This window comes from Mytilus edulis, chromosome 3 (genome assembly GCF_963676685.1).
Source record: "Mytilus edulis chromosome 3, xbMytEdul2.2, whole genome shotgun sequence".
Classification (NCBI taxonomy): Eukaryota; Metazoa; Mollusca; class Bivalvia; order Mytilida; family Mytilidae; genus Mytilus; species Mytilus edulis.
Genome location: NC_092346.1, coordinates 24,632,810 through 24,660,026, shown reverse-complemented (window position 1 = coordinate 24,660,026; position 27,217 = coordinate 24,632,810). Strand labels below are relative to the sequence as shown.

Sequence of the window (27,217 nt, the reverse complement as noted above, 5' to 3'; positions counted from 1 at the left end):
TGGAGGTTGGAATGATTTGTAAAACAAATCCACTTGATAAAAGATAAAAAATAAGATGACTTGTACCTGGTTAAAATTATTTAAGAACGAGGTTAAAATGTTCTTTTTTCGATCAAGCTTGGTGATTCCCTTGCTGATGTTTTGTAAAAATTCTTAAAAGATAAAATTATTCCAATGCAAGGTTAAGAAATCTTTGTTCCGTCTAGCGTTGAGGTTTCATCCTAATTTCATCAAAAAGGGAAAAAAAGACAAATTAAGCTTGTTTTATAGTTTGGAGCGATTTTTAAGGAAGTGGGCGAGTTGGTGAAAAAGTGGGGCGATTTGGTGTTGGCCGATTTGTCATATAAATACTTCCGCTTACTTCCGGAAAAGAAAACCCTCGTCCACCAAAGATAGACATGAGAATGTAAACATTTGCACGTCTGCACGCTAATGTGTGTGTTACAGGACAACGGACTCCACTGGTTCTGATCTTGGTAATATTCTTAAAGCAATAACGTTTTATGATAGCGAAACTTGGGAGAAATCGTAGTTCGTACCGTGAAATGGCAAAATGCATAAATTTAAACCTCGTTTGTTGTGTAACGGGAGTGAAAGTTGCGATGTTTAGTTCGTGTTAATATAAACTATATAGTCTCCCGTCTTGTTTCCTATTTCCCTGGTTCTGAGATATTATTAGTCAGATAATAATTAATTCCTTATATAAGCTCTGATGATTTATTAAACTATTGATGTCCATACACTTTAAACATAATTCAGTGGTCGACGTTCTTACGAATTATAGTTAACCCGTACCAATGTAAACTCGTACCAACGTCAACTCGTACCACTAAAAAAAACCTCGTACCACTGCTAACTCGTACCAACTTATTTAAATGCATTTGATTGGTGTTTAATTATGAATTTATACATTTGTACTGTTATTTTTCTCAATACCTCTTAAGTCTGTAAAATGTATATAATTTGAAAGTACAATGACCAATCTGTAGCTAATGTTCTATGTGTATTAGATATAGACAATACCTTGGCAGATTTGATTTGTTGTCTCCCTTGAATCATTCTTTTTTAAACTTCTACTGATAACCATCTATAATACTAAAATGACGAGGTCCAATTTGTCAGCCGTCATCAGGTAAAAACAGCAAATCAAAGAATTCAACTTTATATATAGCTAATATAGGACATTGGTGTTGATTAAAAATTACACCACTCCAGACCCTTTTGCAGTCCACATAATTAATATTGCCAATAATGAACAAGTTCCGGGTCGAATCCGATACCGGTACCAGTAGTATATTCATCTGTTACCTATTACCGTATCTGTACGTTCCGCATCTAACAGGCGCACCACCATACAGTGTATTTAGGATTTTGCTATATACACGGGTAATAACCACAGGGCTGACACTACTAAATTCAACCATTGTCACATTGTTCACTATTGTAGTATTTTAATCAGTATGACTTTCTAAGATGACAATACGAATACTAAAAATTTGGACTTAAATTAAGCCGTATAGGTACAGTTTTCAATTTGTTAGCCGGCATGACGTGAAACAGCGAATCAAAGATCAAATAACTAATATAGGACAATGCTGTTGATTAAAAAATACTCCATTCCAGGCACTTTTGTTTTCCAAATAATTAATATTACCAATAATTGATAAGTTCAAGGTCGACGGGTTCAAACAGAAAGCTTTTTAAAGCAGAGAAAACTGTGCATCTTCTAATCGGCATGACTTTATCAGATAATATGCATAGTTCTATACTTTAATTCAGTCACGGACTCGCGATATCACGGGTGTGTTCTAGTTGGATTTAATTTTTAATCATTTTTAAAAAGCAGTTACATTGAATAGATTTGGGTACTTTTCTTTTGTTTCTCAAAGGAATTTTATTCACTGAAAGAATTAATTTAGTGTGTTTTAAAGGTTGTAAATTGTTTATGACCAACATGTTAAAAGTATGATTTTTTTTATATATAATATTTTGCACAAGGTTATGATTACCGACCGAGCAATAGCCAGTAAGGTCGTTAATAACTTCTATGTATTGTTTTCAAAATATGACAACTTCTTTTAACAGTTCAAGTAATGTCATGTTCATTTAATGTGTCAGATATGCATTGCTTTAATAAAGAGTAGTGACACCTTCAAGGGAAAGTAAATGATACCTAAAAAAAAACGTATTTTTGTCCAAGTTTTCATTAAAATCCAGTATAAAATTACAGTAATTCAACTTTTTTTTATTAATTTTAGTAAGAAAAAACACCACAAAACATTCGTATTTTTTAATATATTTTTAATGGTACGACTTCCCAGTGGTACGACTTTACGTTGGTACGAGTTCACTTTTTTGGTACGAGTTAACATGGTACGAGTTTCCGTTGGTACGAGTTAACTTGCTTCCGTTCTTACCATCAATCTTATTGCTTTTCCAAGGGTTTTCCTAGCAGCCGTCAGTATGACCTATGTAATCAAGGCTATCTCGGGACTACGCGCAGCTGTTAGTGTACCCACAAAAGACCCGACCGGGCTCGTGACCAAAGAAAGTGTCCCGACCGGAAGTACAATATAATAGTTAGAACGTCAACCACTACAGTTGACAAACCCTATAATTTTTCGATTTCCCTAGTTTATATGTCATAGTTCACAGTTCTATAATTGATAACAGTCATAATAAATTCTGTCATGTGCTGCTGATAAGCTCATGAAAGTTATTAGTGCATGTTATTTTTACTCGCATGTATTATCATATTGTTGTTCTACAGTATATATACATTGTACATAATACATATCATATATAATTCGGTACTACGAATGACCGAATAACACTGTTATTATCCGAATAACATTTGTAATGACAGAATAAAACTTAAAATTTTAATATAAGAACATATTGCATTGGTGACTTTTAAACATTTATTATTAAATAATAATATATTATCGATGTTTTTTACAACTCATAAATGATTTATAGAAGGCACATAAGTTCATAAAAAACTTTTAAAATTTAATGTGTAAATCCAATATGGTGACCACCCCACGGAAATCACAATGGCCGCCATGTTCGATGTACACACTAAATTTTAAATAATCTTTATGAACTTATATCTTCTTTCTGTAATTCTTTTTATATGACCACAAAATTTGAAAAAATTTTCGTTGTATATCTTCTTTCTGTAATTCTTTTTATACGACCACAAAATTTGAAAAATATTTCGTCGTATATTGCTATCACGTTGGCGTCGTCGTCGTCGTCGTCCAAATACTTTTAGTTTTCGCACTCTAACTTTAGTAAAAGTGAATGGAAATCTATGAAATTTTAACACAAGGTTTATGACCACAAAAGGAAGGTTGGTATTGAATTTGGGAGTTTTGGTCCCAACATTTTAGGAATTAGGGGCCAAAAAGAGCCCAAATAAGTATTTTCTTGGTTTTCGCACTATAACTTTAGTTTAAGTGAATAGAAATCTATGAAATTTTGACAAAAGGTTTATGACCACAAAAGAACGGTTGGGATTGATTTTGGGAGTTTTGGTATCAACAGTTTAGGAATTAGGGGCCAAAAAAGGGCCCAAATAAGCATTATTCTTGGTTTTCGCACAATAACTTTAGTTTAAGTAAATAGAAATCAATGAAATTTAAACACAATGTTAATGACTACAAAAGGAAGGTTGGTATTGATTTTGGGAGTTTAAGTCCCAACAGTTTAGGAATTAGGGGCCAAAAAGGGACCCAAATAAGCATTTTTCTTGGTTTTCGCACCATAACGTTAGTATAAGTAAATAGAAATCTATGAAATTTAAACACAAGGTTTATGACCATAAAAGGAAGGTTGGTATTGATTTTGGGAGTTTTGGTCCCAACAGAATAAGGGGCCCAAAGGGTCCAAAATTAAACTTTGTTTGATTTCATCAAAATTGAATAATTGGGGTTCTTTGATATGCCGAATCTAACTGTCATGACTGTGTATGTAGATTCTTAACTTTTGGTCCCGTTTTCAAATTGGTCTACATTAAGGTCCAAAGGGTCCAAAATTAAACTTAGTTTGATTTTGACAAAAAATGAATCAGTTAGGTTCTTTGATATGCTGAATCTAAAAATGTACTTAGATTCTTGATTATTGGCCCAGTTTTCAAGTTGGTCCAAATCGGGGTCCAAAATTAAACTTTGTTTGATTTCATCAAAAATTGAATAAATGGGGTTCTTTGATATACCAAATCTAACTGTGTATGTAGATTCTTCATTTTTGGTCCTGTTTTCAAATTGGTCTACACTAAAGTCCAAAGGGTCCAAAATTAAACTTAGTCTGATTTTAACAAAAATTGAAATCTTGGGGTTCTTTGATATGCTGAATCCAAAAATGTACTTAGATTTTTTATTATGGGCCCAGTTTTCAAGTTGGTCCAAATCAGGATCTAAAATTATTGTATTAAGTATTGTGCAATAGCAAGTCTTTTCAATTGCACAGTATTGCGCAATGGCAAGAAATATCTAATTGCACAATATTGTGAAATAGCAAATTTTTTTTAAATTAGAGTTATCTTTCTTTGTCCAGAATAGTAAGCAAGAAATATCTAATTGCAAAATATTGTGCAATAGCAAGAATTTTTTTTAATTGGAGTTATCTTTCTTTGTCCAGAATCAACTTAAATCTTTGTTATATACAATATACAATGTATATTCACTTTTTACTACCAACTGATAAATTAAAATAATCTTTACCATTCAGTGATAACAAGCAGTTTTTTACATCTTAATATTTTATGATGTATTTAAATGAGTAGTTATTGTTGCAAACTCCATTAGAAATTTTAATTGAGATTAGTTTTGGAATAAGGGAAAGGGGGATGTGATTAAAAAAATTGGGTTCAATTTTTCTCATTTGAAATTTCATAAATAAAAAAGAAAATTTCTTCAAACATTTTTTTGAGAGGATTAATATTCAACAGCATAGTGAATTGCTCTAAGAGAAAACAAAAATTTTAAGTTCATTAGAACACATTCATTCTGTGTCAGAAACCTATGCTGTGTCAACTATTTAATCACGATCCAAATTTAGAGCTGAATCCAGCTTGAATGTTGTGTCCAAACTTGCCCCAACCGTTCAGGGTTCAACCTCTGCGGTCGTATAAAGCTACGCCCTGCGGAGCATCTGGTTTAAGTTGTAAAATACATCGATATAATATATTAATATTCAATAATCAATGTTTAAAAGTCACCAATATGTGCTAATATTTTATTGTTGTTGTTACTTTTGTTTATGTCACAAGTATAATGTTACTTATATGACAAATAAAGATTATTATTATTTTAATATTAAAACTTCAAGTGTTATTCGGTCATTACAAGTGTTATTCGGTCATTACAAGTGTTATTCGGATAATAACAGTGTTATTCGGTCATTCGTGTTACCCTATATAATTTATAGATTATTATATAAGGTACATTATATATATATTCTAACAGTAAACTAGCGTCTTGATTTCCTCTACTGAAATTTTAACTGTGATCAACTTCAATGTCATCATTTAGTTTGTAAGATGGTTTTTCATGTTTTATTTTGCCAAATTATTTTTTTACCCTTGTCTGTACATGCTGTACGTACAGTGTATGTCTGTACGTCCCAAATAGGTTTCCGTTCTCTAACTTGAAAATGCCTCAACCAAATGTTATGAAACTTATACACAACAATTATTACTACAACACACAGATCAAGTTTGAATATTGGTAGCCTCACTTTAACCATTCTAGAGTTATGCCACTTTATAAACGGAATAAATGCAATTTTGATACTTTCCTTTCTGTAACCTAAATTTGACTCAACCAATTTGTTATGAAACTTATATGTAGATTTTATTACCACAAAACACAGATTGAATTTTAGTTTCAATGGTGGTGTCACTCTAACTGTTCTGGAGCTGTGTCGGGGGAGATTATTTTCCCCAGTACCACCATGGAAGCCCGGATGCAATGGATTGGTTCAGGTCAGATGAACGAAAAGCAAATGGGACCCCCCTTATTTATACATTACTTTATTATTGTTTTAATTTTTTTTCTGTCATACTATATACTTGCTTGTATATTCTTTGGTTATCTTTTCTTGCGCCCACCGGAAGCATTTAGTATTGGTCAAGTTTGACAGATCAAAGTAGAATGTAGATGGTAAAATTGCAAAAATTTTAGTTTCCATTCTCTACAATATGCTGCCTCAACCATATGTTATGAAACTTATTTATAATGGCTTTAATGCTTACATGTATAACCACAAAACAAAGATCAAGTTTGAAATTTGGTGGTGCCACTTAAACCATTATCGTGTTATGCCTCTTTTTTAAAAGGAAAAAATAGCAAAAATTTTTAGTTTCCATTCTATAACTGAAGTTTTCCTCAACCAAATGTTATGAAACTTATACACAATGCTTTTTAAACAAGGAATTATTTGAATCTAGAATAATTTTGAATTCTAGAAAATTGATCAGAAATGTATGATGAAAACTAACCCAACTAAATAGGGTTAGCCATGCACATGTGGCTAAGGGGGGTTAGTTAGTTCATACTGAAATGATAGTGAAAGTAAAATTAACCTTAGCCATGCGCGCATGGCTAACCCTATTTAGTTGGGTTAGTTTTCATCATTTATTTCTGATCAATTTTCCAGAATTCAAAATTATTCTAGATTCAAATAATTCCTTGTTTTTACCACAAAATACAGATCAAACTTGAATTTTGGTGGGGTCACTTTGACCATTCTGGAATTATGCCCATTATAAATTATAAATGGAAAAAATGCTAAATTTTTAGTTTCTGTTCTGTAACTTAAGTATGCCCCAAAAATTGTAATTTTTCCTCTTTTTGGTGTTTTTGATGCCTTTTTAACACCGCCACCTCACCCATTTTCTAATACATGTATTATTATTTTTGATGTTCTGACATCCAAACAAACATGCAAGGAACTATAATGAGGGTTTCTGGAAAGAGGGACTCGAGGGTTATTTCAATATACAGTTAGTGATCATGATTGGCTCTGATACATTGTATATCGAAGGAGGCACAGAAATAAAGGGAGGACAGAAGATCAAGGATTGGGCAATCATTTTTAACTGTTATTACTGTAAATTGATTACAGGAATAAATTAGATGTTATATAATTCTGATTGATTAACTTATGATTACATTTCAATTACTTTAATAAAATAGTTACATGTGTTTAATGGAAAAATTGTGGAACCTACATGTAAGTTGAAGTCTATTAAAGGGATCAGATGAAAGTATTCGACTTATATCAGAAGTATGACTTACATGTGTATCCAAGGTTGTATTTAGAATGCATGAAATAGGGTATGAGATTTGTATTAACTAGATATTTTTAACATTGCACCTTTTTGTATATGAAATTGCAATTGTGTATTCAAAGTTTGAAAGTTTTTTAAAATTGGAGTTATCTTCTGTTGTCTATGATTTATGGTTGAGTAAATGTTTAATTTTGTATCCACTGATAAGTTAAAGCAATCTTTACCTTTTAGTGCTTTCAATCACTTTAATTTTTTTACGAAAATGATATGACTTTGCCAATAAGAAGGTACATTTGTAGTACATGTACATCCAACTAATGACTTCGTCCGAAAGAAGGTAATACATCCAACTATTGACTTTACCCTTGAAAAAGGTAATAAATCCAACTATTGACTTCGCCCAAAAGAAGGTAATACATTCAACTATTGACTTCATTCAAAAGAAGGTAATACGTCCAACTATTGACTTTACCCTTGAAAAGGTAATAAATCCAACTATTGACTTCACCCAAAAGAAGGTAATACATTCAACTATTGACTTCACCCAAAAGAAGGTTATACATCCAACTATTGACTTTACCCTTGAAAAGGTAATAAATCCAACTATTGACTTCGCCCAAAAGAAGGTAATACATTCAACTATTGACTTCATCCAAAAGAAGGTAATACATCCAACTATTGACTTTACCCTTGAAAAAGGTAATGAATCCAACTATTGACTTCGCCCAAAAGAAGGTAATACATTCAACTATTGACTTCATCCAAAAGAAGGTAATACGTCCAACTATTGACTTTACCCTTGAAAAGGTAATAAATCCATCTATTGACTTCACCCAAAAGAAGGTTATACATCCAACTATTGACTTCATCCAAAAGAAGGTAATACGTCCAACTATTGACTTTACCCTTGAAAAGGTAATAAATCCAACTATTGACTTCGCCCAAAAGAAGGTAATACATCCAACTATTGACTTCACCCAAAAGAAGGTTATACATCCAACTATTGACTTCATCCAAAAGAAGGTAATACGTCCAACTATTGACTTTACCCTTGAAAAGGTAATAAATCCAACTATTGACTTCGCCCAAAAGAAGGTTATACATCCAACTATTGACTTCACCCAAAAGAAGGTTATACATCAAACTATTGACTTTGCCCTTAAAAAAGGTAATAAATCCAACTATTGACTTCGCCCAAAGAAGGTTATACTTCCAACTATGGACTTCGCCCAAAAAAAGGTAATACATCCAACTATTGACTTTGCCCAAAAGAAGGTAATCCATCCAACTATTGATTTTGCCAAAAAAAAGGTAATACTTCCAACTATTGATTTTGGCAGGAAAGGTAGTACATCAGCTAAAAATTTATTTGGCCAAAATAAAATTAAATGCTTGTTTCCTGTTGCAGACTCTTGTTCCCTAATTTTGTACTGTACATTTACAGAAAAGTTGTCTGATTCAATCATCTATTTCCGGTTTTAAGTGTCTCTTTCAAACTCCAAATCAGACCAATTTGTGTCTAACAATCTTTCAGACAATAACCAAATAAGAATAATGCACCTTGTTTTATTGTCGGCGAAGCTGGACATGGCCTAAGGGATAGTGATCCGACAGCAGCGGCGTTAACTAACTTCTTAAAAGCTTCATATTTTAGAAGGTAGACATATAATGCTATTGCATGTATGTTGTCTTCGTCAGCGTTGTCTTTCGAAGACACATTTAGTTTTCAGACAATAACTTTAGTTTTAGCAAATGGATCCCTATATTTTACCAGAAGATTCAATACCACTAAAAGAAAGTTGAAATTGATTTTGGGGGTTATTGTTCAAACAGTTTAGGAATTAGGGCCCAAAAAGCATTTTTGTAGTTTCCAGACCATAACTTGTGTATAAATACCACGAGTTTCCATACCACAAAGGATTGGTTAGGATTGACTTTGAGGGATTATGGCTCAAACCATTTAGGAATTAGAGGCAAAAAAGGGGGGAAAACTAGGTTTTTCTGTTTAATGGACAATTATAGCGAACCCTATGATAGTTTTCCATAGATTCACCTGCAAGTTACCTGTCGATTTAAACTTTTGTAAGTTCTATTGTCCCATCTAACAAATACAACAGGTATTGTTTTCTGTATAGTTCATTCACCAGGACCTTTAAATTTCTTCTAGGAGAAATATATCACTCATTGATTAATTTACCTGACCAAAAAATTATCTGTTTTTTTATTGAAATACTTCTATAAACTCACATAAACTGTATGTAATATTGTATTTATTCAATATATCATTAATATATTTTCAATCTGTTCAATATAAAATCTGATTTAATAATAAAAAGTTTATTTTAGACACATTTTTTAGTATTTTCCAATGAATTTGCATGTTTTTTGTTGTTGTTAATTTATAGACTATGTTTATGAAGACCTTAATTTAAAAATAATAATATTCAAATTTTTATTTATCAAACACACAAAAATATTTATTGAATATTTGATCAGAAATCAACGTTTAATTTTTAAATCATTATTAATATTGAACACATTAAAAACGAGTTTTTGGTATTGAATAAATACAACACCACATGCAGTTTTGTGAGTCCTTTCTTAGTATTGGTATAAGTATTTTTTCATCATTGACAGTTCAATTTTTTGTTCAGGTATATTAATCAATGAGTGATATATTTCTCCTAGAAGAAATTTAAAGGTCCTGGTGAATAAACTATACAGAGAACAATACCTGTTGTATTTGTTAGATGGGACAATAGAACTGCCAAAAGTTTAAATCGACAGGTAACTTGCAGGTGAATCTATGGAAAACTATCATAGGGTTCGCTATAAGATAAATTAAAAGCAGTGTAAGGTAGATAATCCAAATACATTAAAATACAATGTTGTGTATGTTTTGATTTACCTCCTTTTCACTATTTGTAAATTATGTATAAGGGGGGGGGGGGGAGTCAAAAGGCAAACAGCATAATGTATAGCCCAAAAGCAAAAAAGGGGGTACATTTTTTTTTTGGGGTGGTGGTCCATACGCAACAGCAGAGTGTATTGCTCAAAAGCAAAAAATGAATTAACATTTTTTAGGGGTGGGTTGGGGGTAGTGGTCAATTCCCAACAGCAGAGTGTATTGCTCGAAAGCAAAAATGGGAGGTTAACCTTTTTTTTTGGGGGGGGGGGGTTAGGGGGGAGGGGGTGAATTCGCAACAGCATTGTGTATTGCACAAAAGCAAAAAATATATAAATTCAAATCATATGACCAATTCTAAGTTCTTTGACTACAGTTATAATGTGTCAGAAACCTTGTATGTGTCAAATATTCAATTACAGTCCAAATTAAGACCTGTATCAAGCGCAGATATTGTGTCCATTTTTGCACCAACTGTTCAGGGATGCTCTGCCGTAGTATCTAGCTGCGCTCAGCGTGGCATGGTTCATCTGACCTTGAACTCATTTTCATGATTCATTGGTTAATTTTTAGTTTTGTTGGTTAAGTCAGTTTCTTAGAAACTGTAAGCAATAGGTCAACTATATTTAGTGTATTAAATGATTGTACGGTGTACATGTATTTCACGTTTGGTTTATATGACCTTGACCTCATTTTCTTAGATCATTTTAATTTGATGTGGAAGTTGAAGTAAAGCTTTATACTTAGGACTATATCAACATTATATCAATGGCAAGAAAAGAAGGCGAGACATTTCAGCGTGTTCACTCTTGTTCTCTTCAAAAAGGTTAAGTTAAGCTCATTTGATATTTAAACTTCGAGTATTCTCAAGCTCTGTTCTGAAATTTACCAGTATCAATTGTCTGAATAAAAAAATAAAATAAATTCCCATTTTTTTCAGCTGGGAGGCAGAAAACAAGTCAAAACAAGTGACCTCTTGACCACCTAGACTGAACAAAAGTTAATTCAGCTTTGTGGCCTACACTAGTATTACCTTTTCTAATCAGTAGATTCTAGAGTTGTAACACATGATATAAAAGACATGAATATGGAATTTATTGCAGATTAGGTAAACGTTATAAAGGATCTGAGATTCAGTCACAGAAATATATATATCAATCAATATAAGGCAAATTTTAAATTGGGTAGACTTTGAAAGATGTACATGTAACCTTTTCATATGTAAAGTCTGTTCATTTGCATGTTCTATAAAACAAATGAAAAAATAACCAGACTCAATGGTATATTAAGTTAATTGCAAATTGTGAAGAGTGAAGTTTTCAGCTTCATTAGAATACTGAATGGTCATCTCTTAAAAATAGGTCAATATGGAACTTTTCTTTAAGACATATGCATATATGTACATGTTTGTACTTCTTTACACTATCAAATTTCAAACAATTACATGAGGCTTGAAAATGTTTAAATGTTGTCAAAATTTTTATCTACCTGTTTTACAGTATAAATTGATCAGGTAGGGACTGATCTTTACAGTAGTGTCCTATCAAAATTTCTATTGACCTGTATTAGTAAGTATTTCCCTCTGATCTAGTCAATACATGTATTTATACAAAAAATGGAGATGTGGTATGATTGCAAATATGACAACTATCCACCAAAGACTCAGTGACGTAAGATGTTGATGTTAGACTGTTCTTTTTCTAACCTTGTTATTTTTTATTTTATAACATTAAGCAGGTGCTACTTTATAAGCTTCTGAAGGTTACAAATTTATATTGGTTACAAAATTTACCATTATTATCTACATTAACACTTTATTAGTCTTGTGCGTCCAATATCTACAATCTACAATATAACTATCAAGAACTTTCAAACACAAACATTTCTTAAAAACTACTGATATGTAAGTTCTTGTATACAATGTATGTGAGGTGCTATATAACTTGCAAATTTACATGAAAAGATGTTCTACTTTTGGGTGTAATCTGATACAAATTTGCATGAAATCGTATACTACCAAAAAGTTATACCCAGAAAAAAGTTTAACTTTGCCATGTTGAAAGTTTTACAGGGCCATAAAGTACAGGTATACAGACCCTAATAAATCTCTATACTGTTCATGCTCCATTTGATGCAATTTCCCTATCTTTTCACCTGCTACTGCCTTTGTTTTCACAAGTGTTATTACTGTGCCTAAAAATAAAAGAGATATTTTTTCTAAAATAATTACAATGATAGGAAACATCCTTTAAATAAACTTATTTTGAAATCTTATCAATTTATCACTGTAGAAAGATATTGGAATATTGTTTTTATTGAACATGAACTAACATCGATTATTTTTTTTGATAAAAAGTAGAACGTGAATTGCACAAGGTCACTAAATTTATTTCATTCTGGTAAGTTTTTTTTAGACATCAATATCTTTGTCAAACCTTCATGGAATCTTATGAAACATGTATAGAAACTTTGTTAGATCAAAAGAGAGTATTCAGAGTAAAATTTTAGCATGTTATTTTTTTATTTTTCTGTATTTACTGATATATAGACTGAGTTTTTTTCACAGCTAACATTTAGATACAATCTAAGGTTCAAGTTTTTCAGACCTCATTAACTTAGTCATTACTTGATATTGAGTGAATTTGAAGAAATTTAGGAGAGAAGCTTTTTAGCTCAATTTGCCTAATAGAAACTTTGAAGAACAAAAATTACCAGCAAGACAAGATCTTCTAATAAGTCAACATGATCTAAATTGTTAGTCAACACCCTAATGAATTTATTGCCCTGACAAATTTTTCCATTTTTTAGCATTTTTTGCTTATTTTTTTGAAAACTATCATAAATACATGTAGATAGCAGACGCGGATTTAGGGGGGCCAGAGGCCCCGGGACCCTCCCTTTTTGGGAAAAAAATTGGTTGCTTATATAGGGAATCACTGAAGCGTGACAGGAGCGGGCCCCCTCTTAGGTCAGTCAGTGGGCCCCAACTTATGAAAATTTTTGGATCCGCCACTGGATAGAAGTTTGTAAAGCAAAAATGATCAACCAAGCAACATAGGTCATCAGGACTGTTGGTTGACTCCTGATTGAAGTTATTGCTCTTTTTTTGACAATTTTTCTGAATTTTTCATGTTTGCTTTATCTTGAAAACTATAATATAAGTAGATAGTTGGAAATTTTAAAAAGCAAAAAAATGAAGAGCAAGACAAGATCTTCAAATTCTTCAGTTGACTCTATCTGTTTCCATTTTATATTCTAGTCTAAGAGGGCATTTTTAAACATCCATAACTTTTTAAACCTTTATTAAATCTTGGAAATATGTTTCTTCAAGATAAAAAAATAATATATGATTAAAAAAAGATTAATAAATAGGTAGAGACTAAAAACAGCAAAATCGATCAACAACTTGATAGAAGAATGCTAATATGACAAAATCCATTGGTTTCTGTTTTCTAACTTTAGTTTGCCTCAACCAAAAGTTATGAAACTTATTCACAATGCTTATTTCCACAAAACTCAGATTTAGAAAGAATTTGGGTAGCATTTTTTTTATTACCATTCTTGAGTTATGTCCCTTTACCACATATATATGCATATGCAAGTGGGGGCATCATCTGTAGCCCATGGACACATACCCCATTTATTGCTAAATTTAGTAAACTACATGGAATATATTGATTAATTGGTGTTTAATACCACTTTCAACAGTATTGTGCTATATTGTGGTAGTTAAATTTGTGTTGTTGGGGAACCAGAGTTCAGGGAAAGAACCGCAACCTTTCATAGGAAACTGACAATGACAATTGTAGCCAATTAAGAATTAACTGACAAGCTCTGAGTTGACAGGCTCTTGATACAGTAGTTGATCCACTTAGACCACTAAATCACCACCAGAGAGCCCCAGTAAATTACAAAATGTGTATTTGCATGTAAGTCCTAACTTAAGTTGAAGAATGAAGTGAGTATTTTTGGTATGAAACAATCATTTTCGTAAACCAAAGGTTACAATCCACTCCCCACCTCTCCAGGAGGATGACTTTGGAATGATTTTGTAACATACATTCATTAGAAATAGTCAATCAAATTTTCAATTTTTGACCGTCATCAATTAATGGAATAAATTTATGGTAACAGTAGCAGTGATGCAGAAAAGTACACATTGATCTTAAATTAAGGAGTTAAAAAAAATGGCAGTATTCAAAATTGAAAACTTTTGAGTTTGTAAGAACAGTTTTTGAAAAAAAAATCATTATTATTCGGGGGATACCAATCGATACATTTTATTATTGGGTTAAAACATGTAGGCAAACTTTTATTTTTTTGTTCAACAAACTAAAAATAGCCTAAAGACTAGTAAGCACACTTTGTCAAAATCAGATAATAAGCTTGTAAACATAAGCGGTGAAAGAAGTTAGAGTTATCCCCCTTTACTCACTTGCTGATAAATTTGAATACTCTTAGTGTGTAAAGATATGAAGATAAAAGTTGTAAGAATAGGTGGAAATAAAATTGTTTGAAAACAGTAAATTGACAAACCAAGAAGACTGTTCACAATGCAAATTTTATTTAATTTTTCATTCATATACAGCTATTACAATGTAGCTTGTGGTAGGGTGTGTGTGGGATTTCAAAATTGATGGTTGTTAATTAAATTTGATTAATGTAGAAAATGTTTTTGAAGGAAAATATAGTGTATGGTCACATGTATTAATTCATATTGATTACAAAATCCTGAATGGCCTTGACAAAACCCTAAAGAAAAGGAGGTTATATTGCTAGTCACTTTAATTATTTTAGCCTTGTGCAAATTGTTAAATTTAGAACATACTACATGTCTATCATCTCTTGGCATCCTGAATCATCACAGATTCATTTAATTTAATAATCCTACTAACATGTACTTTCCAAAAACAGTAACAGTTAACCTAACATTTTTGATAACACCTTGCAACTTTTCCCTACTGTTTAAGTTTGAAATAATATATTTTAACCTTTAAAATGCAAAAGAAGAGAAGGTCAATTAAATTTCAGTTGGCAATATTTTGGTTTAATGTTGTAAGTTTTACGTCATATTGACATCAAGAAAATTAACACGTTATGATATGACGTTTCTTTTGTTGTTTATATATAAGTGAAATCTATCTTTCAATTTTTTTTTATTAACATGTTACAAATACAAGGATTGCATGTTGATGTTCCAAGTTACGCTGGTAAGTCAAATTAGAAATTTGTAAGAATTTGTATGCAATTGGAATTAAAATAAAGAAAATTGTAGACTTATTAATTATAAGTAATAAGCATTGACAAAAAAGAGCCTTTTTCTTAGTTAAAACAACATATTCATCCTAACTTTACAATAATCCTAAAATACTGTAAATTCAGAAGAAATGTGTGCATTTGTTAATGCGAATCACTAATTACTGGTAATAATGCAATTTTTTAATTAATGCAAATGAAAACGTTTTATGAAGGAAATCACTTCAGAAATTTTAAATGTGATTATGAATTAATATTCACCTGGATAATTTTGCATTTTTTTGCATTGACAGCAAAATTATTTTTGAAGTTACAGTAAATTTAGGGATCATTGAATTCACATTTTTTTAGGTAAATTTTCTTTATCAAATTAAGATATATATGAAAATCTAAAAGTCTTTTCTGATTCATTTCTGTTTTTTTTTAAATCATTATCAATTTATGGTAAACAGTATCTATTTTATAACTGAAAAGATATTTGTATCTACCACATTGATTAGAATTTACAATACTACCGGTAGTAATTGTATACATTGTGAGAAAGAGATGGGAGATACCAAGGGGACATTGAAAGCTCATAAACCTGTTTTATTTCACGTTTCATTTTTTTATTTTAAAGAAGTGGACTTTGTCATATCCACACACTTTGTGGTGTCATATCAACACATTTCAGTGTCATATCCACACACTGCAGTGTCATATCCACACACTGCAGTGTCATATCCTTATACTGCTGTGTCATGTCATCAGAATGTTTTGTCATAACCACACACTGCTGGCACAGTGTGTCATATCCTCACTTTGCAGTGTCATAACCACAACTGCAGTGTCACAATTTCAGTGTCATAACCACAAATGCAGTGTCATAACCACACACTACAGTGTCATAATCACATATTGCAGTCAGTTACTGTCATATCTACAAATTTTATCAGCTACTTTTCCTGAATCCATATTTTATCGATTTTATTAAAACTTTCTTAGAATCTCCTCATTAGAGTTGCTCTTGTTTAGGTATTTTTTTGTCCCCTACCAACGATGTAGAAGGAGACTTTACAATGTAGCTTTGCATTCCATTCATCTATCTATCCATCCCTCAGTTTCTGGAATTCAATTTTCCACACTTTTTTTCTTCATGATTTAAAATACTGATTTGATAATTGTTATTTTATAGTTAACACCATGATAAGTTATAGATAAAGTTGGCATTATGATCCAATACAATGAATTTTTAACTGGTAGTCGACTATGTATTGCCTTGATATATACTCTCAGAATGCCTGTTGTTTAATTATTTTTCCGGATTTCTCTTAGCATATATTAACTTTGCTATATCTTGGGGTACTTGTTTTGTATTTGCAACTCTTTCTAGAGTTTATTTGAATGTTTACAGACAGAAATTTACAGTATTAAGCATCACTTCTATCGGAGGTTCTGAATTGCATGGGGTTCATGGTAGACATTTGGCAATGTCTGCTAATTTTACTCACAACTTGTACTGTAGACAAAATCCAATTTTGAATTTGAAAAATTGCATTAAGAAACATATCTATCGTTGATTACATGAAGTTTTTATACGACTGCAAAATTTGAAAAATTTTTCGTCGTATATTGCTATCACGTTGGCGTCTGCGTCGTCGTCCTGCGTCCGAAAATACTTTTAGTTTTCGCACTCTAACTTTAGTAAAAGTGAATGGAAATCTATGAAATTTTAACACAAGGTTTATGACCACAAAAGGAAGGTTGGTATTGATTTTGGGAGTTTTGGTCCCAACATTTTAGGAATTAGGGGCCAAAAAGGGCCCAAATAAGCATTTTCTTGGTTTTCGCACTAAAACTTTAGTTTAAGTTAATAGAAATCTATGAAATTTTGACACAAGGTTTATGACCACAAAAGAACGGTTGGGATTGATTTTGGGAGTTTTGGTTTCAACAGTTTAGGAATTAGGGGCCAAAAAAGGGCCCAAATAAGCATTATTCTTGGTTTTCGCACAATAACTTTAGTTTAAGTAAATAGAAATCAATGAAATTTAAACACAATGTTAATGACTACAAAAGGAAGGTTGGTATTGATTTTGGGAGTTTAGGTCCCAACAGTTTAGGAATTAGGGGCCAAAAAGGGACCCAAATCAGCATTTTTCTTGGTTTTCGCACCATAACGTTAGTATAAGTAAATAGAAATCTATGAAATTTAAACACAAGGTTTATGACCATAAAAGGAAGGTTGGTATTGATTTTGGGAGTTTTGGTCCCAACAGAATAAGGGGCCCAAAGGGTCCAAAATTAAACTTTGTTTGATTTCATCAAAATTGAATAATTGGGGTTCTTTGATATGCCGAATCTAACTGTCATGACTGTGTATGTAGATTCTTAACCTTTGGTCCCGTTTTCAAATTGGTCTACATTAAGGTCCAAAGGGTCCAAAATTAAACTTAGTTTGATTTTGACAAAAAATGAATCAGTTAGGTTCTTTGATATGCTGAATCTAAAAATGTACTTAGATTCTTGATTATTGGCCCAGTTTTCAAGTTGGTCCAAATCGGGGTCCAAAATTAAACTTTGTTTGATTTCATCAAAAATTGAATAAATGGGGTTCTTTGATATACCAAATCTAACTGTGTATGTAGATTCTTCATTTTTATACGACCGCAAAATTTGAAAAATTTTTCGTCGTATATTGCTATCACGTTGGCGTCGGCGTCGGCGTCGTCGTCGTCGTCCTGCGTCCGAATACTTTTAGTTTTCGCACTCTAACTTTAGTAAAAGTGAATGGAAATCTATGAAATTTTAACACAAGGTTTATGACCACAAAAGGAAGGTTGGTATTGATTTTGGGAGTTTTGGTCCCAACATTTTAGGAATTAGGGGCCAAAAAGGGCCCAAATAAGCATTTTCTTGGTTTTCGCACTATAACTTTAGTTTAAGTTAATAGAAATCTATGAAATTTTGACACAAGGTTTATGACCACAAAAGAACGGTTGGGATTGATTTTGGGAGTTTTGGTTTCAACAGTTTAGGAATTAGGGGCCAAAAAAGGGCCCAAATAAGCATTAGTCTTGGTTTTTGCACAATAACTTTAGTTTAAGTAAATAGAAATCAATGAAATTTAAACACAATGTTAATGACTACAAAAGGAAGGTTGGTATTGATTTTGGGAGTTTAGGTCCCAACAGTTTAGGAATTAGGGGCCAAAAAGGGACCCAAATAAGCATTTTTCTTGGTTTTCGCACCATAACATTAGTATAAGTAAATAGAAATCTATGAAATTTAAACACAAGGTTTATGACCATAAAAGGAAGGTTGGTATTGATTTTGGGAGTTTTGGTCCCAACAGAATAAGGGGCCCAAAGGGTCCAAAATTAAACTTTGTTTGATTTCATCAAAATTGAATAATTGGGGTTCTTTGATATGCCGAATCTAACTGTCATGACTGTGTATGTAGATTCTTAACCTTTGGTCCCATTTTCAAATTGGTCTACATTAAGGTCCAAAGGGTCCAAAATTAAACTTAGTTTGATTTTGACAAAAAATGAATCAGTTAGGTTCTTTGATATGCTGAATCTAAAAATGTACTTAGATTCTTGATTATTGGCCCAGTTTTTAAGTTGGTCCAAATCGGGGTCCAAAATTAAACTTTGTTTGATTTCATCAAAAATTGAATAAATGGGGTTCTTTGATATACCAAATCTAACTGTGTATGTAGATTCTTCATTTTTGGTCCTGTTTTCAAATTGGTCTACACTAAAGTCCAAAGGGTCCAAAATTCAACTTAGTCTGATTTTAACAAAAATTGAAATCTTGGGGTTCTTTGATATGCTGAATCCAAAAATGTACTTAGATTTTTTATTATGGGCCCAGTTTTCAAGTTGGTCCAAATCAGGATCCAAAATTATTATATTAAGTATTGTGCAATAGCAAGTCTTTTCAATTGCACAGTATTGCGCAATGGCAAGAAATATCTAATTGCACAATATTGTGAAATAGCAATTTTTTTTTTAATTAGAGTTATCTTTCTTTGTCCAGAATAGTAAGCAAGAAATATCTAATTGCAAAATATTGTGCAATAGCAAGATTTTTTTTAATTGGAGTTATCTTTCTTTGTCCAGAATCAACTTAAATCTTTGTTATATACAATATACAATGTATATTCACTTTTTACTACCAACTGATAAATTAAAATAATCTTTACCATTCAGTGATAACTAGCAGTTTTTTTACATCTTAATATTTTATGATGTATTTAAATGAGTAGTTATTGTTGCAAACTCCATTAGAAATTTTAATTGAGATTAGTTTTGGAATAAGGGAAAGGGGAATGTGATTAAAAAAATTGGGTTCAATTTTTCTCATTTGAAATTTCATAAATAAAAAAGAAAATTTCTTCAAACATTTTTTTGAGAGGATTAATATTCAACAACATAGTGAATTGCTCTAAGAGAAAACAAAAATTTTAAGTTCATTAGAACAAATTCATTCTGTGTCAGAAACCTATGCTGTGTCAACTATTTAATCACAATCCAAATTTAGAGCTGAATCCAGCTTGAATGTTGTGTCCATACTTGCCCCAACTGTTCAGGGTTCAACCTCTGCGGTCGTATAAAGCTACGCCCTGCGGAGCATTTGGTTGACATCTTGTTCGTTCAGCTTTTATTGTGTTGCTGTCTCATTGATAGAGGTACATCTCCATTTACTCTAATTCTTTAATGTTTTCATAATAAATGCTACATGTACAGTGTACCCTTCCGCAAATGTGAAGATGGGGATGTTTCATCTGCAATCTCTGTACAGAATTTTATATTTACTTTATGTGTACATTGAACTTTCAACCGATTGATCAAATATTTTCCCCGTGAAAACCTTGAATAACAAAAGAACTTGAAGTTGCTATACAAGGTAGTTTACCCCCTGTAATAATAAGTTGGGAAGATCAAGTATGATCAGCTCCTGTAGAGATAAAAATTGCTTGTTGAATTTAAATAATTTTTTTAATGTAATATTCTTTTTAAAAAAACACTTGTAATTTGATCTGGGATGTGATAAGTTGTAGCATACTCAAAAGTCACGCTCACAAACTTATGGAACGATGAACTTATGATAATTGTTGTGAGAAAAATCCCCTCGTTGAATATTTTTACACTGATTTTATTAGAATATTATGCTCTAAATATACATGATCATGTTTTTCGTCATTAGTACCTATATTCAATCAGTGACACTACAAATGTATTTGGTGTTTTAATTTGATGTTTGTTTGACATATATATCATATCTTGTGTAAGGTTGTCTGATGTTTTGGATTGAAACATTCCAAGCATGGTAAGATTTAAATTTATTATCAATGTCATGAGTTAAATTGAAAGTTTATAGTTTTCTTAGTTTTCCGAAAGTATTTTGTTTTGATCATCCAGAATTTTGTCTTTACTTTATAAAATATTTTGTTTTAATATGACATAGACAGAGAGAGATATAGCCTAAAGGAATGAAAAATGATAGATGTGAGATGGAAAGCCTAATTGATCGTTAATTGGGAATTGGTGAGGTAAATCTTCATTGTGAAATAAAAAATACACTAAAAGGATTGAGAGAAGAGAACTGGGAGTAATTAAATAAGTGGATGCAGAAATGATATGGGGCCTAAGGATGTAGAGAAATAGTAGGGGCCTAAAGTATATAGAGAAATGAGAATGAAATTACAGAGAAATGTTTTGTGTTTGAACCATAATTCAGTCTCTGTTTCATTTCCAGATACTCTTTTGATTCTGTGACCACCACATCCACAGGGTAGCATTCTAATATTATTCAAACATTGATGTTACTGAAAAGAGAGAAAAAAGGACAGAAAAGTTGCTAAATTAAATACTTCATAAGGGATTGCTACCTATCTTGGATATCTGGTCACATGAAATGAGGGGAGAATCGGTATTGATTTTGAGGTCCATACCTCAAAGGTCAAGGTCATACTTACTAAAAAAATATTTTAAATTCTGCAGAATAGGGAAAGAGTGCAGGGGTATGCAAGCTAGCTCACCAAAGGTTATTTGTTATTACATGCACAGATACAAAATGTACATGTACAGTATTTTTACAAATACACAACAGCAGGAAGTGAATATTATATTTATTTTGTATTTCCTGTAATTTTATTTAACTATACATGAGAAAGATTTAATACAAAGATGAGAATGAAAACAAGGAAGATAAGCTATGTTGTTAGTATCATTTTTACTTTGCTTCTAAAACTGGCACAAATTAAATCAGCTTCTGACATACCAATTCAAAAATCAAAGTTTGTAAGAACGAATGTACAATACGTATAAGGGTAAATATTAAAAAAATGTGTCAGCAGGATAATTTATTTAACGTAAATCAATTTTAATAGTTGCGATTACATCAATCAATTTAAACAGTCCATACTTCTAGAAATTGAGCAAAACAGCTACACATAAAAAGTAAAAACTTTTTGTCCATTTTTTGGTCTAGATAAGACCCATGTACATGTACTGGTATTGATTATTGCAAGAAATATCAAGTTGTAAAACTGTCCCGCAGAAGTCAATATGTCCTGATTATATTACATTTTATCTTATAAATATATGTTAAAGAATGTCACAAATTGCAAATGTCATTTCAGATGCTACAATAAAAATGATATATTTATATACATATATGATATATACAAGGATATCTATATACTTATATATATTGACACTTCCTTTAGCTGTGATGGATTTAAAAATTTTCCTGTTTTACAGATAAGAAATGGAGATTGTGTTGGCAAAATGGAGGAAAAGAAGAGAGAGATAAGTCCACCAACGGACTTAAAGATATGTACCATTTCTGACCAGCGAACCGATAAATCTAGTCAATATTTACTTGATAGAAGCCATCTTTTTACAGACATTAATAGTGCCCATTTATCAAATATGCCAAAACATCCCTTCCAGTGTAATGTTAATGACAGTCAAATCATCCCAGAGAAGCAGAGAAAATGGCCGACAGAAGATTCAGCAAAGACTGAATCTGCATCAGGATCAAGTAAAGAGTTGGAAACATTAAATTCATTCAAACATCGTGCAATATTTCACAATCCCACAGAAACCATCAGTTCATGTCAATGTGTTGACGAGGATGATGATGATAACAATAAACAAAATAGACACCGTGAATCTTGTATGACCTCGGAACATACTCGACCAAAGGACAATATGTTTTATTTGAGAGAAGAGGACAATACTGAACCTGTGTGGTTGAACTTTGACACAGAACTAAAACCAATTTCACACTTATTACTAAGTCCTCGGAACAGCAATGGAAGTATATGTAGCAATCGATCAAGTAATGCTGACTCAGCTGTTGATTTACTTACTCCAGACGAAGAACCTCAGTCTGATTATCAGGATACAAACTCATCACAATGTGTGGACTGGTTTAAAGACAATTATAGAAAGCCACATCAGCAGTTATCAACAGAAAGTGGCGTAGACTTTCAGACATTTTGTAAAAATGTGGATGTTCCAGCTGTTGTTGTGAGTGACCATAGTGGACCATGTGCAAAAGATCAAGTGCATTGTAACATTAAGGATCTTATTAGTGAACAAACAAATGAAGGTCATTTACACTTAGATCGACAACTTTCTGTAGACTCAGACGATTCCCGGCCATATTCCAATTCCAGTATAATTTCTGGAAGTAGGTCAAATTCTAGTACTTCATTAACAGATCTGACAGATTTTGATGAGCCAACAGAAGAAATTCAAGACCTTAAACCAGTTAGAAAAGTAAGTTACATGTATAGTGTATATGACTTATTAATGACTATACTAATTGTCTCCAGAAAAAAAATCCAGATATTTTTTTTCACGCTCGTCTTGAAAACAGAAAAAATACATACATAAAGCACACCTGAGTATAACACGCAGGGACAAAGAAAAAGAAAAAAACCTGCGGCTTATTTAACGATTTTAACGGTACATGTAATGGTCACAATTAAAACAGTTTATTTGAAGGTGACCTATAGTCATGATAGTTGTTAACTTTGACATCATTTGGTCTCTATATATAGCTAGTGGAGACTACAAATGTAGTCTCATTCATGTCATTAGCAATCGTACAACATCTTGCTGCTTCTATTTTTATTTATACAGTTTATTTATCTGCATATTAAAACAAAGAGTATTTACGGGTTACAGACATCTTGAGAGCTAAAGCAAGTTCATGCGTACACACAAACATGTATGTACATTTGTCCACATACACATTGTACAGTATAAATATGCTTTAGTTACATGTAGATACGTACCTATGTACATTTTGTCATTTTGGGCTTACATGTATATGAATAAATAGGACTTTCTCCATGCTCGTTCCTTATAATTTAGATAGATATTACATGTACATGTAGTTGGTATAAGTTATTTTGTTACTGTAAGAACAATTAGTACATCACAATATGTTTTTTTTTCTTTCAAAATTTCATTTTAACGATATCCCTTTAATATACTACATCTTTTTTTTTTATATTTGTTGCATATACATTGTAACATGTATTTAAGTATACATTTGTTGTAACATTGTAGTAAATGAATGATTGGTAGTTAAGCTTCAGTGTCAACTGTCTTTTCTGATTATATTTAAACTGTTTATTTGTCCTCTCAGACTCCTCTGAATTCAAATGAAAGCATTTATATGCTATACATGTATCTTTAACAAATGTATGTGGGTCAAATGTGACATTATAACTTTCATGATACATGTACTTCATCATTTGTACATGATGTAACCAGATTTAACTAAAAGAAAAACCCACATATTCTGTACTGTGACATGTATAGTAGGCGTTGGTTCAGCAGTTCTCTATGTATAGTACATGCATGTGTACATGTATATTTTTGACATGGATTTGAATTATTATGAGTGTATTTAAGATTTATATTATTTTATTACATGTATTAACAATGATTAAGTCAATGAATAATTGTAAGAGATATCTGATATTGTATGATTACTAGGGCCAATATAAAAAAAATGTTTTTGGCTGACCTTACTTTTATGCATCAGTTTATTTACATTTTGCTAGACCATTTTTACAATTTTAATAACAAAATTGCAGGTTTCATATCTAAAAAATCTATACACATACATTGTACATGATACTAGACAGTACTTAAAAAAAAAATCATAATTGGAAGAAAACCTACATGTACATGCCTACTATGTTTTTTTGTAACATTGCCTACTCTTTATATACAAATGTATGCTACAGCAATAAAAAAAATCATAAGTGTATGGATAAGGTACATGTATGTTTAACAAATGAAAGGCATAAACTAATGAAACAAAGCAGCTATTTAATATGACTTTTAATGTTGAAATATTAATCTGATTGATCAGCAAGTTTTGAAAAGTGGGTTCTGGAGGCTAAACATTAGTTGTAGGCATAAGAAAGAATTTGCAGTCTCCTTATTTCTTTCAGTAATTTATGTAATTGTTAAAGTATTCCTGCCAAAAAGAGGGGTTTTAGACATATAACACTTATTCTATCCCAAAAATGCATCCTCATCCTTAATATATTGATTCAGTTTGTAAAACATGGGGGATTATGATTGTGAGGCTTTAAACAATTTCAAATTCTATGGGTAAATCTTCAAATCAATTAGAAATACTTACATTGATATTATATTCAAGTGGAGACAACTCTGGAAACTTCCTGTGTTTTTGCAGGGAAAATTATAGTTGCTTCTGTAGCTTTTTCATGTCACTTGCCCCATGTGCCATATATGCCATTTGTTTATTGTTAAACAAAATCTTTGCTGCTTATTAACTTTCAGGCTTATATATAGGTAGATGCAGAAGTTAAACAATTGTGACCTTGATAAACATTCTACACATAATCATGGAGCATGTTCAAATATAAGTGAGTTGACATACAATGTATATTTTGTATATTTTTTTTTCGGGGGGGGGGGGGAATATTTTCCAAGTGTTTTCTTTTGTTACATAAACTTTGTCATAACAGTGTTAAATGATGTGGTGTTTTATTTCATTTTTCAATGAATCAATTAACACATAACTACAATCCAGGTGTATTTACCTTTTCTCTCTTCACGGTTTTCCCCTCACGGTTTTTCGCTCACACTTGCACTGTGGGGTTACTGAAATTCTAACAAGCTAAGAAGACTCATGGTTAATATCACTGCATACTTTTTTTTAATTTGATGTTTCAAATTCATACGGCTGTATAGATTAAATGTGAATATCATTGTAATTGGCCTAATTTTTATATGACCGCAAAAAAAATGTTTGCATCGTATAATGCTATCAAATCGTTGGTGTCTGTGTCGTTGTCTGAAGACCCATTTAGTCAGGACAATAGCTTTAGCTTTAGTGAATGGATCTTTATAAAACCAGAAGGTGCAATACCACTAAATGAAGGTTGGGATGGATTTTGGGGATTATGGTTCCAAAGGTTTAGGAATTAGGGGCCCAAATAAGCATTTGTAGTATCCATTCAATAACTTGTGTTTAAGTGTATAAATCTGTCTGAAATTAATTATACCACAAGTTTACATTCTACAAAGGAATGGTTAATTGGTTATGGAAGGTTATGGCTTGAATCATTAAGCAATTAGGGAAAAAAGGGTGAAAAAACAAGGGTATTTCTGGTTAAAGGACAATTTAGACAATTTAAAAGCAATGTTAGGGAGGTAATCCAATTCCATTTAAAGAATACTTTTGTATATATATGTTTGATTACCTCCCTTAAACTGCTTGAAAATTATGTATTAAGAAATAATGATTAATGATTGTCTTGAGATGAATAGCTGTATTTTTTTGGGGGGAAAGTGGGGGGGGGGGGGGGGGGGGGGGGGGGTACACTTTTTTCTAATTTCAGATTTCAGAAATAAAATTTCTTCAAATATCAACAGCATAGTGTTTGTTTTGCTCAAAAGCAAAAAATTATTTTAGTTCATTAGACCACATCCATTCTGTGTCAGAAACCTATGCTGAGTCAACTATTTAATTACAATCCAAATTGAGAGCTGTATCAAGCTTGAATGTTGGGTCCATACTTGCCCCAACTGTTCAGGGTTTGACCTCTGCGGTCGTTTAAAAGCTGCTGCCTGCAGACTTGAGAAAATATTATTTTTATTATTAAATTTATGTCTTTTTTCAGCCTGTGTAACAAATTATTGATACATGTTTAAGTATTTGGATTATAATTGTATTATACAGTTGCATATATGAGTTCAGACATGGTTGACCTACTTTTGACCTAATTATTTACAACTATCAATCAAAGGTACATGGAATCGCATTTTAATTAAGAACATTTGAGGATAAACAAATTCTGCATTAATTTATATGTACCAGTAATTAGGACCGAATATTCACTCTAATTGTTTAAATCAAGAAATAAGCACATTAAGTATACATTTTTTTAAACAAAAGGCATGACTTTATTGAGAAAAAAAAATGATAGGGCAGCATGTTGCTGAGGAAAATGAGACAAGTTCTTTACCCCTCCTTTAAATCCTTTGTTGAACACTTTTTTTTTTTACATATATATATTATATAACTTTATCCTTATTTTTGTCTTCATACTCTACTTTTGTAATTCAATATTAAGATGTTCACACCAAGCTAGGAAGTGTAGGAGGTCCTCAACTTATTTAAATTACAATGATTTTGTCATGCTATGCACATGTACAAGTTTTTATTACAGAAATGATGTGTACTGAATTTTTAACACATAATCTGTT

At 31.6% G+C, this 27,217-nt stretch overlaps 1 protein-coding gene across 4 annotated transcripts in view; it reads left to right on the top strand.

The window, feature by feature from the left end:
• The first annotated feature begins 345 nt into the window (after positions 1-345).
• LOC139514244 (inositol-trisphosphate 3-kinase A-like) overlaps positions 346-27,217 on the top strand; it is a 52,631-nt gene continuing 25,759 nt past the window's right edge. The window contains exons 1-3 of one of the 4 annotated variants that reach the window (XM_071303130.1): positions 360-476; positions 11,143-11,310; positions 22,211-23,236. In XM_071303130.1, coding sequence (XP_071159231.1) covers positions 22,238-23,236 — 999 coding nt within the window. In that variant the 5' untranslated portion in view covers positions 360-476; positions 11,143-11,310; positions 22,211-22,237. Of the gene's footprint in view, positions 477-11,142; positions 11,311-20,643; positions 20,775-21,588; positions 21,668-22,210; positions 23,237-27,217 lie in introns of those variants that run through there. The other 3 variants (XM_071303129.1, XM_071303131.1, XM_071303128.1) reach the window with 3 other exon arrangements.